The 13,122-nt window shown below is 36.0% G+C and overlaps 1 protein-coding gene across 2 annotated transcripts in view; it reads left to right on the top strand.

Annotated features, from left to right (window-relative positions):
* The window catches only part of LOC141439328 (fibroblast growth factor receptor homolog 1-like), a 97,058-nt gene that overhangs the window by 79,626 nt on the left and 4,310 nt on the right, over nt 1–13,122 (top strand). The window contains exons 3-14 of one of the 2 annotated variants that reach the window (XM_074103612.1): nt 2,352–2,502; nt 4,361–4,482; nt 5,329–5,622; nt 5,692–5,880; nt 7,264–7,460; nt 7,740–7,875; nt 8,081–8,337; nt 8,438–8,678; nt 9,086–9,278; nt 9,841–9,952; nt 10,318–10,511; nt 12,870–13,007. In XM_074103612.1, the coding sequence (XP_073959713.1) occupies nt 2,352–2,502; nt 4,361–4,482; nt 5,329–5,622; nt 5,692–5,880; nt 7,264–7,460; nt 7,740–7,875; nt 8,081–8,337; nt 8,438–8,678; nt 9,086–9,278; nt 9,841–9,952; nt 10,318–10,511; nt 12,870–13,007 (2,224 nt within the window). Of the gene's footprint in view, nt 1–2,351; nt 2,503–4,360; nt 4,483–5,328; nt 5,623–5,691; nt 5,881–6,249; nt 6,456–7,263; nt 7,461–7,739; nt 7,876–8,080; nt 8,338–8,437; nt 8,679–9,085; nt 9,279–9,840; nt 9,953–10,317; nt 10,512–12,869; nt 13,008–13,122 lie in introns of both variants that reach the window. The other variant, XM_074103611.1, reaches the window with a different exon arrangement.

The following is a 13,122-nucleotide window of genomic DNA, read 5'->3' as shown; positions in this document are numbered from 1 at the left end:
TTGACATGCCCAATAGACGATGCCTTGCTGTTTACTTTATTGCTAATGATACAAAATTACAGATAGAAAGGACAGTGATGAGCACTCTGACATTACCTTATGATTACGACCTAGACCTTATGTCTTGACTGACTGACAAAATGATTTTTTTAACGCCAAGCCCGAAGCTACCTAGAACAAAGCTAAAATTTGCATAAGGGCACAAGAAATAAAAACTCCTTATAGAAGTCCATCGTAGGTCCATCGGCGATTAAAAAAAATCTACTTGAGATATAGAAATCCATCAAAGTGAAAAGCACAATGTTAAGTCTCGGCCAAAAGTGCAATAGATGAACTCAAGTTATCGAAGACTCGTAGTATATTCAAACTAATTCGTTCATCTATAGGTATTGCTTACTTTACAGCGTCTACAACAATGTACTATTTTTGTTAAGATATCGCCTTTTGCCTTAAGACAGAATAGTTGACATACACCGCATAGAATATTTCTATCCAGTATACTTGTAATATTCCCGCGGGAATTCATCACAGAAAATCGCGGGCAACTTTTATCTGGCTTGATCACTCGCAAAGTGGCCGGTTGCATCAGGTTTCGGAACCTCTAATTATAATGCAAGGGGATGCCGAAAACGTGCTCCATATGTAAGTCTGTAAGTCATGCATCATGCTACGCTGAACTTTATGTTCGTTGCCAAAATGAGACGTCAAAATTAGTAGTGTGTAAACAGCGACCAAAAATGTTTTAAAGGTTAATTTAAAAAAAAACTCTGATGGACTAAATAGAATAAAAAAAAATTAACAAAAAAATGGCATTTTCTTCCAAAAACGCATGTTTCTTTGCAACAAGCAATTAAAACATAAATAGAACGAAATGCGAATAAATATAGAACTGCACGCACCTGAACGCAATAAATTTGCTTTCATATTATTTTAACTTGGAACCCGAGTTAAACTCATTACTCTTCCCTACCTTGGTCAACACAAGCCTAAATAGACCACAGCTTTTGGAAGTAGAGTTGACAGTCCAACAGTGACTGCAAGTCACTTTTTTTTTGCTATGAAGCAGCACCGGCGAGCTGTTCTCTGTTCATTGCGTGGCTGAAACACTCGCAGAACAAAGAAAGCTGCATAGGACACGTAATGGACAAGAAAAACACTCGCCGCGTGGCTGTCCGCCCCTCTGGCATCCAGTGTGTCTAAGTGCAAGATTATCTAAAGGTCTCTACACATTACAACGTATCGTACCATGACCGTAATAGCAACGTTGTCAGGCAAAAATATATTCTTTTTTATTGAAAAGCATGAGACTATGCCCATTGGCACGTTTCGTAACCAACCGTCGCCGTCGCGTGTCATTTATGCGTTTGACATTCCGTTTGACACTCCGTCTGAACGTACATATTACGATCATGGCATTAAAGAAAATTTTGTAATAATTGAATTACAATATTTTGAAATTTCTCAGAGACTAATTTAGGTAGCTCGTAAAGCATGAAAGCGAAAAAAATTGTTCTGTTGCCGTTTCATTTACAGTTTTAAGAGTTACTTAAAATTATCTTTAAAAAGAGTCCCTCTTACGTAACAAAATATCATCCAAATAATAAAAAAAATATATCGTTCAAAACCATAATCAACCTCTTGGAATGAAGTCAAAATTGCAATCTTTGTTGCACTGTCTTCAACTTAGATCTCTCGAAAGGAATTTATGCTCCTGCAGGCACCTTTATTACTCACAATGTTGATATGTTCAATTACAGTTTTCAATTTCGAAAGCTACGAAGAGCATTCGTAAGCTTCATTTGACAGGTCATGAATACAAAGTTAAACGTTTCGAAATAAATAACCATAACCTCAAATGTAAATTATTAAAGTCAATTATCACATGTAAATTATTGAAGAAGAGTCTCTTAGGAGTTTCAAATAAATGTCGTAATCATCATCTCGGTCTATTTACGTTCCATTGCTAAGCAAATGACCACCTTTAGCACTGAATCGCAGGTGTATCTACGTAGGTTCTTCGGGATGTTTTCTGTCACCGAAAAGCTCATACATAAATTCTGTAAAAAATCACATTTGATGACCTTTTGTTGGAAAAGGCGTTTTATTCGGTGAATGAATTTAAAAATCTGAAATGTTAATTTTTAGTTTAAATTGCTATTATTATTTCTTATTTTTATTTTATTATTTTTACATTGACATTTAAATTGTTACTGAGTTACTGTCTGATGTATTAATTTTTACATATCCTTGACATTTTGGCCTTTATTATTCTTTTTTAATGTCAATTTAATAACATCTGCCATTAAAAAGAATCTCAATAACTTTAACCAAACCTTTCTCCTTGTTCCCAGATGAAACATACTCCGTGATAGAAGCGGCATCAGGCGAGAGCCTTCGGCTGATGTGTGGTCTGAAGCCCCGTAGTCAGATACAGAGTATCCGGTGGTACAGAGACGGGCAGCCATTGGACCCGCGCGGGCGCCTCATGCAACAACGACAGTGGTAAGCTATACCCTCTATCATCAAACGTAATCTGTGTTAGAGGCCAAGTTAACTCAGAAGTTATTATTTTTAGGAATCTGTATCGCAACAAATTAACCTAACCAACAAAAAGTTGGTAAACCCTCAACATAGTCACTTCAAAGTTCAATACCTCAAAAACGGCTGAACTTATTTTGATAAAACATGTCTAAGAACCATTGCTAGAAACCCTGCTTTGAAATAAAAAAACACATTGTAATCGGTTCACCCGTTTAAGAGCTACGGTGTCACAGACAGACACACACACACAGACATACAGACACACATAGCGGTCAAACTTATAAACACCCCTCTTTTTGCGTAGGGGGTTTAAAAAGGAAAAAAACAGGAGGCATGCATGTATAACGAAGACACTACCATAGAGAGATCAAAATACATAGTTCAATCAATAATAGTGCAATAGTTTGAAGGTGTACCAAAGCTAATAAACGGCCGTATCTATATATAAAAATCTAGTGCTAACAGAGCCCGTTCTTAAGTGTAATGTATGTCATGTGGTATGGAGTCATTGCAATTCCTTGCGATCACTTTAATTTCAAGTTTATTATTTGTTGATATTTCGGCAATAGAAACACACATTGTAAGTACAAAAAGTTCAGATGTTTATCTATTACGGTTCTTGATATATAGCCCTAGTAAGACAGACGGACCGACCGACAGCGTCAATGACGTTAATAGGGCTCCATTTGACACCCTTCGGATAAATAGCCTAAAACTCAATAATATCCCAAAAGCAAAAGCACGGCAATCCAAGCCAGGATAGCAAACAAGAAACAAATTCAGTATTCAACTTGTTAATTTTAATCCGGCCAATATTGACGTAGTTCATAAGAATGAATAACATGCGCACAGTCATATATTACGCGTTTCTATTCGAGGCATCTCATAACATGGTCGAGTAACAAACAACCATCGATCTTTGCCAATACTGGATCATAAAGCCATTAATTACATGATTGAATTATTTAGACAACATCGGTTTGTTTCGTCTGTTGTGACTTAAGGATTATTGGAAAATTTCCAAACAACATTGACGCCCAATGGATGTGATGGATTGATGATCAACAAGGGTTTTTTTTTACAATGATTGTGCTGTTAGTGTTTTCCGCCGTAACAGCTTCGCCCTAACTTTGGAGGGCGTGTGCTCGACGAGCCGGCACAACCGCTTCCAACATTCAGTTTATTTTCCTCTAAATCAAAGTTAAGGAAAACAGAATTAGGCAATGCTATAAATACTCAAGGACTAAGTTCGATTTAGTTACTAAATGACGAGATGGTAGGTACTATAGTTTATTTTCCTCGACTATTTAATCGTACTGTACTGGTTGTGATTTCATGCAGACTCCACAATGATGGTAATGAAACTTGTTACATTATTAAAATATGAGAGAGAATCAACCAAAAGAACAATGTAGTAAAGGTCAATAAGGGAACTACTTACTGCTTAAAATCCCTATCTATAATTAAGCTTTGATCGAATAATCTTCTATAATGAAGATGTTCTTACCACAATACTTACCATACTGCCATGCTCGTTTGCCAGCTATTTGATAAAAAATAACTGAAACATTTCAGCAGTTTATTAAATTTATTTGATTGAATGCCCCTGAGAAGCTTCTTAATAGATTTTTTGATTGAAGATGTAATCAAAACTTTTATGTGACCCACATTTGAGATTTAAAACATATACGAGTAAAGGGGTGTTCAGTCGCACTTGCACCTTCTGAAGGACACAATGTGTAGGTATTTTAATATTAAATAATAATCCCATAATTTTTGATTCTATGCCCTTCTGATACCTTTATTATAATGATTTCAGGTTACGAATAAAAGGTTTCCGTGCCAAAGACGCTGGCGTGTACTCCTGTATCAACGAGTCTGACAAATCAAAGCAGTACAACGTCACCATCAAGCATAGGCCAGACGCTTTCAGTATAGAAGGTATTTGTCAAAACCATTAGGAACCTAAGACTCTAAAAATTATCTAAAATAAATAACAATTCTAAGATTGACTGGTACCTATGAACCCTTATAGAGAAAAGTTTACCTTTGTACATATCTCTCAAGGCTCTGCATACAAAAAAGAGTTTTATTATGAACATTATACATAGTTTAGTACCACCTTGGGAAATACATTCTTATAAGTAAGTAATATTTTATTTACTCAAATAAAAACACAAAAGAAGTAGAGATTAAATTAAATAACATAATAATAATAAGAAGAAGACAAAGAAAACTTACCTAAGAAACCTTATAAGGGTTTTTAATATTCTGAGGGAACCCAGCTAGGAAATACTACAAAACTTAAACTTATATTTGCAGAAAAAAAAAGTTCATACCTTTAATAATATTTATGAAACTACAGTACTACTTCGCGATCTAAATTGATATTGATCACAAGTCAGTCCCGGGTTCGTTTCACTGGAGTGCATTTGGTTATTATTACATTTTATTGACATTTTCACGAGCGTCCAGATGTGTAAACATTGCCCGAGATTCCGGCCAATACAAAATTGCGTGAACGTCTTCAGTATTTGGAATGTTTGTATGGTCTCCACTGAGTAAAGGATTTAAAATAATATTTGTTACTTCCTCTATACATGTGTAAATCATTCTTAAAGTTGAACTGATGAGATCATGTTTGTTAAAATGTTACAAAGCGGCTGGCTGCGCCCCCAGCCTCCTTCTTTAGTTTCTCCATTTCATTTTTAACTGCTTATGAAAGTATAGCTTCGAGAAAAAAGTAAGTTTCCATTTTAAAACGTAAATATTATGACAACTTTTCAGAATACCAAGCTGACGTCGACGTCGAAAGTCTCCCGGCACAAGCAGCATCACTTGTTGAAAATAATACCATCGAAGAAAATGGAACAAATAATAAAACCACCAAACGAAATGTTCCTAAAGTCCACGACATTAATAAAGATGTTGATGATGAAGAAAAAGAGAAAGATCATGTATCTGGCCACGTGGATGCTACACAGAAACAGTTTGCTCCTAGATTTAAACATCCATCCAAAATGTACAGTATGGATATGAAACCAGCTGGAAGCACGATCAGACTGAAATGTGCTGCTGATGGTACGTATAATGTGGAACAAATGATATAAAAAACATAAATCCGTTTTTTAAAGCAATTATTAATTACAGGTAATCCGACACCAAACATAACTTGGTTTAAAAATAACGGCACGATATTAAGAAGTTATTTCCAACCAAGTTACGGAAAATGGTCAATGACACTCGATGAACTGACTAAAACCGACAACGGGAACTACACTTGTCTAGTCTGTAACGAGCTAGGCTGTATCGATCATACAGTTGTACTTCACATACAGGGTAAGATAACACTTGATGACAAATCTAGGTACACAACTAGAATGATCATAAAAAGTTGAAATCCATAGGTTTATCAAGATAACGATTCCTTTTCTAGTGAGAGAATATATGAGCAATTGTTATCACTTACAATCATGTTTGAAATTTTAGTAGTTAACAGGGGCCATATTGTCTAACGCGCTGACGTTCGCGATCGCATTCACCATCTCTTTCTATCCTTGTCAAATACCCTGTAACAGAAAGAAGTGGTGAAAACGATTATTATTCCAACTACGTTAGACAACAAGGTCTCAAAACAGTAGTGTCAATTAATTTAGCTCTAATCAAAATATGATTGATGATATAAAAACAGATATTTAAATCCTATAGAACGCTACCCATCGAAGCCCTACATCAAGGAAGGGTATCCCGGCAATAAAACGGTTGTGGTCAATGACACAGCACAATTGGCTTGTCCTCCTGTGTCCGATCTGGAACCTTATTTGACCTGGATAAAACCTTACGATAATTTCACCGTGAAAGACGGGGAGGTTGGACCGAACGAACTGCCTATACCGCCGGGAATCGAAATCGAGGTCTTTACCACAAGTTTCTGGTGGTGGTGGATTGGTGTCGGTTAAAATTCGTATAAAAATTGCAAAAATCTAATTTAAATAGTTTTACGTACACGGCTTCAAGAGCTGTTCTAATTTTCTATAAATCCATCATTTTATTTGTTATTCCATCTTGAAACATATAAAATGACTAAAATATTAACTTGAAATATATAAAATGACTAAAATACTTATTGTTTTTTTGCAATTTAATAATCACACAGTTCATCTTGACGCATCTAAAAACATTGTTTAAATGATAAATGGAAAACACTGTTTATTTGGTATTCATTATCTTCATGATCTGGTAATCACTCTCTGGTCACTGTAATGCGTAAGCATTTCATTGTTGCTAACCGGTGAAGGTTCATTTTGGTGATGGTCTAAAAACTACTTCCTGTGTACATTTTAGCAACAACAACAACATTAGTTTTGTCGTCTATTGTAATCGTAAAAATAATCACTACCTGTGTATCGGTATATATTAGGTAGATCGTAACGAGACATTTTTCCGCAAATCTGATATTGCATACTTACTACATTTTTCTTCTAGAAACTATTGTGAAGTATTTAAAAATAACAAAAATATTTTTGTTCAATTCACGTCTTCATCCACTACATGATTTTATATGTACGTCACATCACATTGCGTCATTTTGGTAGAAGTCCCTCGTTACGTTTTACCCTGTATATTATTATCTATTATAGTTGCTTAAGTTGTATGTATATATGTATTACGTTATCTAAGTTATGTATGTATCATCCTCTTATAATATTTATTATATTTTAGAGCGTTTGTACGCCAAGCCCGTCCTAACGCGTGCCGCCGAAAACCAAACCGTGTTGGTCGGTGAAACAGCCAAATTCAGTTGCGAATTTCTCTCTGACATGCACCCTTCCGTCTACTGGATGTATTTTAGAAAATACGAGCACATTTACAACTATAATGACACCAATGAAGAGATCGATAGTAATAGGATTATGTCGGTGAGGGTCTCTGTAAATAACGCATGTGTGTGGGCATTTCGTATGCATGACATTATGTATTTCCATATCAATTATTCATCGTCGCTATTAAAAGCATGTGTAATGAGTTGCTTATTTGGTAGGAATTCTTGAGATCTTTCTTAATGCAATGCTCTTTTGAGAGTTATAAGTAAATACTGTGTATTTAAGCAAAACTAATAAAAAACTATATTTTGCTTAAGTAATAGAAGTAAGATTAATGTAGCGAGTGTTATATTGACCTTTTTTGTAATATTTCAGACCGAAGACCCGAATGATAAACAAGAGATGCTAACTATATTTAACGTTACTAAAGAAGACGAAGGCTGGTATGTCTGTGTTGCCATGAATACTTTGGGAAAAACGACTGCAAAAGGATACCTTACTGTCCTAGAATGTAAGTTAGTTTGAACAAATACATTAACTTTTATAATGCAATATTCATGTTGTATCGATCAGCTAAACGACAAAAATAACAAAAAGTAAGAAGATAAAGTGATTACTAAATGAAGACTAAAGACGAACCTAACAGTGCTAGTTCACAGATGAAAGAGTCGGCAGCTTTGGATGGAATTGTGATAGACCAATATTTTTTTTTCTAGCATTACCAGTTACAGCTGTACCAGATCACGGAAAGCACACGCTACTCATCAATATCTTGACAGCTGTTCTCGGAGCCATGTTTTTCGTGGCTGCCATCATTGTGGTGATGATCTTTAAAAAGCTTAAACGAGAGAAGATTAAGAAGCAGTTAGCTATAGAGACAGCGAGAGCGGTAATAGTAACGCACTGGACGAAGAAAGTGACAGTAGAGAAACCACAGATTGATGGCACGCCGATCAGCGCTGAAGAGGCTTTGGTAAGTTATATGGTTAAAACAACGACCAAACAAAAATATAAAATTATTGTGCTTTACCCTCAACAGCTTACAAGTGTTTACAACATTCGATATCTTTCAGTTAATGCCAGTAGTGAAAATAGAAAAACAAAAGCTTTCTCAAGTACAAGGCAACACGAGCGACTCAATGATGATGTCAGAGTACGAGTTACCGGTCGATGTTGACTGGGAAGTTCCCAGAGAAACATTGTCTGTAGGCAAAATATTAGGGGAGGGCGAATTTGGAAAAGTGGTAAAGGCAGAATGCGTTGGGATATTGAAGCCGGGCGTGCAGTCGGTGGTAGCAGTCAAAATGTTAAAAGGTGCGTTTTTGCTGTCAGTCATTTGAATCAAAGAATATTGCATTGTAAAGCAAACAAGGAAATTGGAAATCACTTAATTTTGATATGATGTGGCAAAACCAAAGGTTTAGCATTCAAGAGAGTGATTTTTAATAGTTGCCAATGATTATTTTTATTTATAAGATGAAGAACTGAATGCTTTTCAGTAGGAATCTGTAAAGGGAAAAGTTGCTCATTACAATGTTTTCTTAATACTTAACTTGTGAATTCACAAGATTACCATTATGTGTATACAATCAGTTATACTAATTGGACTAAATGTTTAATCATATATGTTTTGCTCGCATTAGGCACTGCCTATTATTAGTGTACCTATGTGTTGATGATGACGAATATAAATAAACAGATAAATATTAAATAAATTCCAGAGGGACACACAGACGCCGAAATGATGGCACTAGTCTCTGAAATGGAGATGATGAAAATGATCGGAAAGCATGTGAACATCATCAATCTTCTGGGCTGCTGTACCCAAGACGGCCCTCTCTACGTCATTGTGGAGTACGCACCAAACGGAAATCTTAGAGAATTCCTAAGAAACCACAGGCCAGGTGGTAACAGGTAAATGTCATTGGTTACTGTTTAAAATTAGTTAGGTTCACTTTGGTTTAAAAACACAAGATAATGCTATGTTAGACGTAAAATAAATACATTCTTTGTAAAAATACCTTTCTCTTGGCATATAACGATAAGGCCGCCAATTGCTTACCTTGGAAAATCTCTATGTATATACCTGTGTTTTCTGTACTGCTTACTATGTGTTGGTGTGCAATAACGAGTTATTGTATTGTAGGTATTGTATTGTAATTATATTCGTGCACCTGTTAAAGATACTTAATAGCCAGCGACGTCCTTAAATTAATTGACGGCTTCTTAAATTGTGCTTAGTAACTAACTAAACTTTTACTTACTAGCTCAGTCCCAATATAAAACTTTGGACATAAAATTCGGTACCTTAATATTTACTTCAATGACCATACAATACAATTTCTTTACTAAAAAGTGTTGTAAAAAAATTCATTGATATGGACTTCCGCAAAGTAACGTTCTTCTCGCATTCTATGTTTTCATTAGATTGAGGTTTGATCGCTACATGTGTTTTAATCATTCCATTTAATTTAAGGTATGAATGTCCAACCGATGACCTGAAGGATAGAAATACTTTGACCCAAAAGGATTTGGTATCGTTCTCCTATCAGGTTGCAAGAGGGATGGAGTATTTAGCATCAAGAAGAGTAAGTACACTTTTACAATACAAAATATTATTTATCACTATGTTAAGTAATATTTGTAAGATACGATTGATTACTCGTCAATCATAAATATATTTTTATTAAACTAGATATGTAGTCCTAGCCATGAACTGTAAATTTAGTGACACTAAAAAATCCTTATGAGATCCATTTTCTTTCATTAGCAAACTAACGTGTCTCACTCTCACTGCACTTTGAGCAAATACCTTTATTCTCACCTCCCTGTCTGGCATAATGTCAGTCCAATCCCCTACATGCATCCAAATCATCTCCATTCTTGGTCTACGTTGTCATCACTGGCTACTTTCCTAACCAATTAAGTAAGACGGCATATAATTTACTTCCAGTGCATCCATCGGGATTTAGCTGCTCGCAATGTCCTCGTATCAGACGACTGCGTGCTTAAAATTGCCGACTTTGGTCTCGCAAAAGACGTGCAGAGCAACGACTATTACAGGAAAAAGACTGAAGGAAGACTGCCTGTGCGGTGGATGGCACCAGAGTCTCTGTATCATAAAGTTTTCACCACGCAGACTGACGTGTAAGTACTTTTAAAGGATGAAATACAATATAATGAATCTTTATTAGGGACTACGCTAGCTGACACGGTTTGCACGGACCGGGTGCCTATTGAAAAATAGTATGAGCAGCGCTATCTGCACGCGTCGCGTGCGACGGATTTTACCTACATCAGCACCCGCAGGCGTGCGCCCTCTCCGTGCACCCGCGCCAGCGAGCGTAGACCCTTGAACACAACACCACAAAATACAGATAGTTCAGAAGTCAATCTCCTGTATGTACTTCACTTTTCATACCTACGCTCGGCGGTCGCTCTAAGGTTGTCAACTATGGCTTATGCACCAAAAAACTATCGTGGTAGTGGCACTCTTATCTAGTTGTTTGATTTATTGTTGAGAATGAAACGGGAAGAATGGAAATATAAATTAATAACTAAAATATTTTAAGTTTAATGTCATTGTTATATTATACATTTGTCACAGAAAATATCTTGCGACGATTTCGTTATTGGCGAAATTCACGATTATTTAATTTAAACAACCGTCCACTGAATAGTTATAATAACTTTTTTTTGTTGCTCCATTATTGCACAAAAAAGTTCACAGACGCGTGTCTCAAGTGCATGGCACTCGCGCTCGCACTGGTCCCAACCGGCCCGAGATACCGTATCCATGAGCAGTGTCTATGTGTGCGTTGCTCGAGCGCACTTGTATGGAGATTGACTTCTGAACTATCATTCTGTGTTTTGTGACAACACAGTACCTAAGCAAAGCAATGCAGAAAATGGAAACGTGCAATTCACACTAAAAGCAATAAGCGCATTATAACGTCAAAGCTATCTCTTCTAAACAACCTTTACAATAAAAAGAAGGAAGAAACAGAATGCAGTAGGTGGGGTACTAACAGCATAAAGTAGAAGAGCAATAACAAAAATAATCATATAGGTGGTATATGGTATTGTATTATACAAAACACATTTACAACATAAATTCACTGCAAAATACAAATAAAGTAACTACTTAGACGATACTTATGATCATGATGACATTATTGTTTTCTCTAAGCATAGACCTAAATATAGGCAAAGCCACGCTTTAAATCTATCGAGCGATGTATAAGAAGTTCAATATGAGTATACAATAGTTTCAGTATACGAATAAACGGAGAATTTAGAGTTGGAAAGCGGGAAAGTATGAAGAAAATTTCAAGAGCCTTAAGTAGAAGCATTTTATACTTTGAGTATATGGAACTTTTTCTCATATGATATGCTCATATGACATTAAGGGTTATTCCAACGTTTCCGAAAAATACCCATCACACGGAAAACACTGAATTCGTTCTGAGTCATGCGGTCCGGGAATTTCACACAGTAAATAATGTGTTATTTCTGGAATCGGTTAGATATCTTAAAGGGAACATACATTAGGTCAAACAAAGTCAGATCTCCAAGATAGTCGTGGAAATTTCATATCGTCACATCGTCTAATAACACATCTCCGTCAGTCAGATTATCAGTACTTGGGCGACGGAGCTTTGTTCGGGCTAAAACTCGTTATAAGCGTTTTCCCAGAGATAAGACCAAGCTAGATCGATTTGTCATTCCCGAAAACCCCTATACCAAGTTTCATCGAAATCGTTGTAGCCGTTTCCAAGATCCCCGAAATATATATACAAGAATTGCTCGTTTAAAGTTATTGGATAGATAGATAGATAAAATATTGGACAAAAATTGACAAATAAACAAAAAACGACACTATTTAGCACGGTGTGACGACACTGCTCCCACTCCCGAACTTTGACGCGTTTCATATTTGTATTTTTTGTTTGACTGACAAAAGAAAAAAAATCGTGTCCAGTATATCCCGATAATGTAACCGACGTACCTACTAATTACAATATATTTATTATACCCAGGAAACTGCCCAATTAGTTTTAATTATATTTATTAAGAGTCTTGAAAGAATATATGATACCTTACATAAATATTGTTATTAAAAATCATAGACGATCATGATGACGTGTTAATTAAGTTAGCATATTTCCATATGTAGACGTCACAGGGGAACGAAGAGCTGGTAGCTTCCTCGGACAAAGAATTAGCCTAGCAATTCAAAGAGGGAACGCCGCTAGCATCTTCGGAACCTTGCCTAAGGGGTCTGGCTTAAATAAATTGTTTTAGTTTTAATTATTATTATTATTCGTTTTTTTATTTCGGTATTTTAAGTTTATGTTACCTTTATTTTAATTGCTATGTATGATTTTCTTTTCAATGTAAATATGAATGTTATAATTTGTAAGTCAAGCTCGATCAATGAGCCAAGCTGAGTCAAGCTAAAGCTGATGTGTCAAGCATTACAATGAACTGTTCGATTAATTGCAGCTGGTCATTCGGCGTGCTGTTGTGGGAGATCATGACGCTGGGAGGGACACCCTATCCAACCGTGGCAGGACAGTATATGTACCAACATCTGAGCGCGGGACATCGGATGGAGAAACCGCCTTGTTGTAGTCTTGAAATGTAAGTTATAGTACAGTCTATTCGCTGAGAGTTGATATCACAAGGTATTATAGCATCTCATCATTATTGCAAACTTTATAACGGGTGTTGATTGTCACTGCGCGAACTGAATTTC

The sequence above is a fragment of the Choristoneura fumiferana genome, chromosome 20 (assembly GCF_025370935.1).
Source record: "Choristoneura fumiferana chromosome 20, NRCan_CFum_1, whole genome shotgun sequence".
Lineage (NCBI taxonomy): Eukaryota > Metazoa > Arthropoda > Insecta > Lepidoptera > Tortricidae > Choristoneura > Choristoneura fumiferana.
The sequence above is the reverse complement of the archived record's forward strand: the minus strand, read 5'-3'. Positions and strand labels throughout refer to the sequence as shown.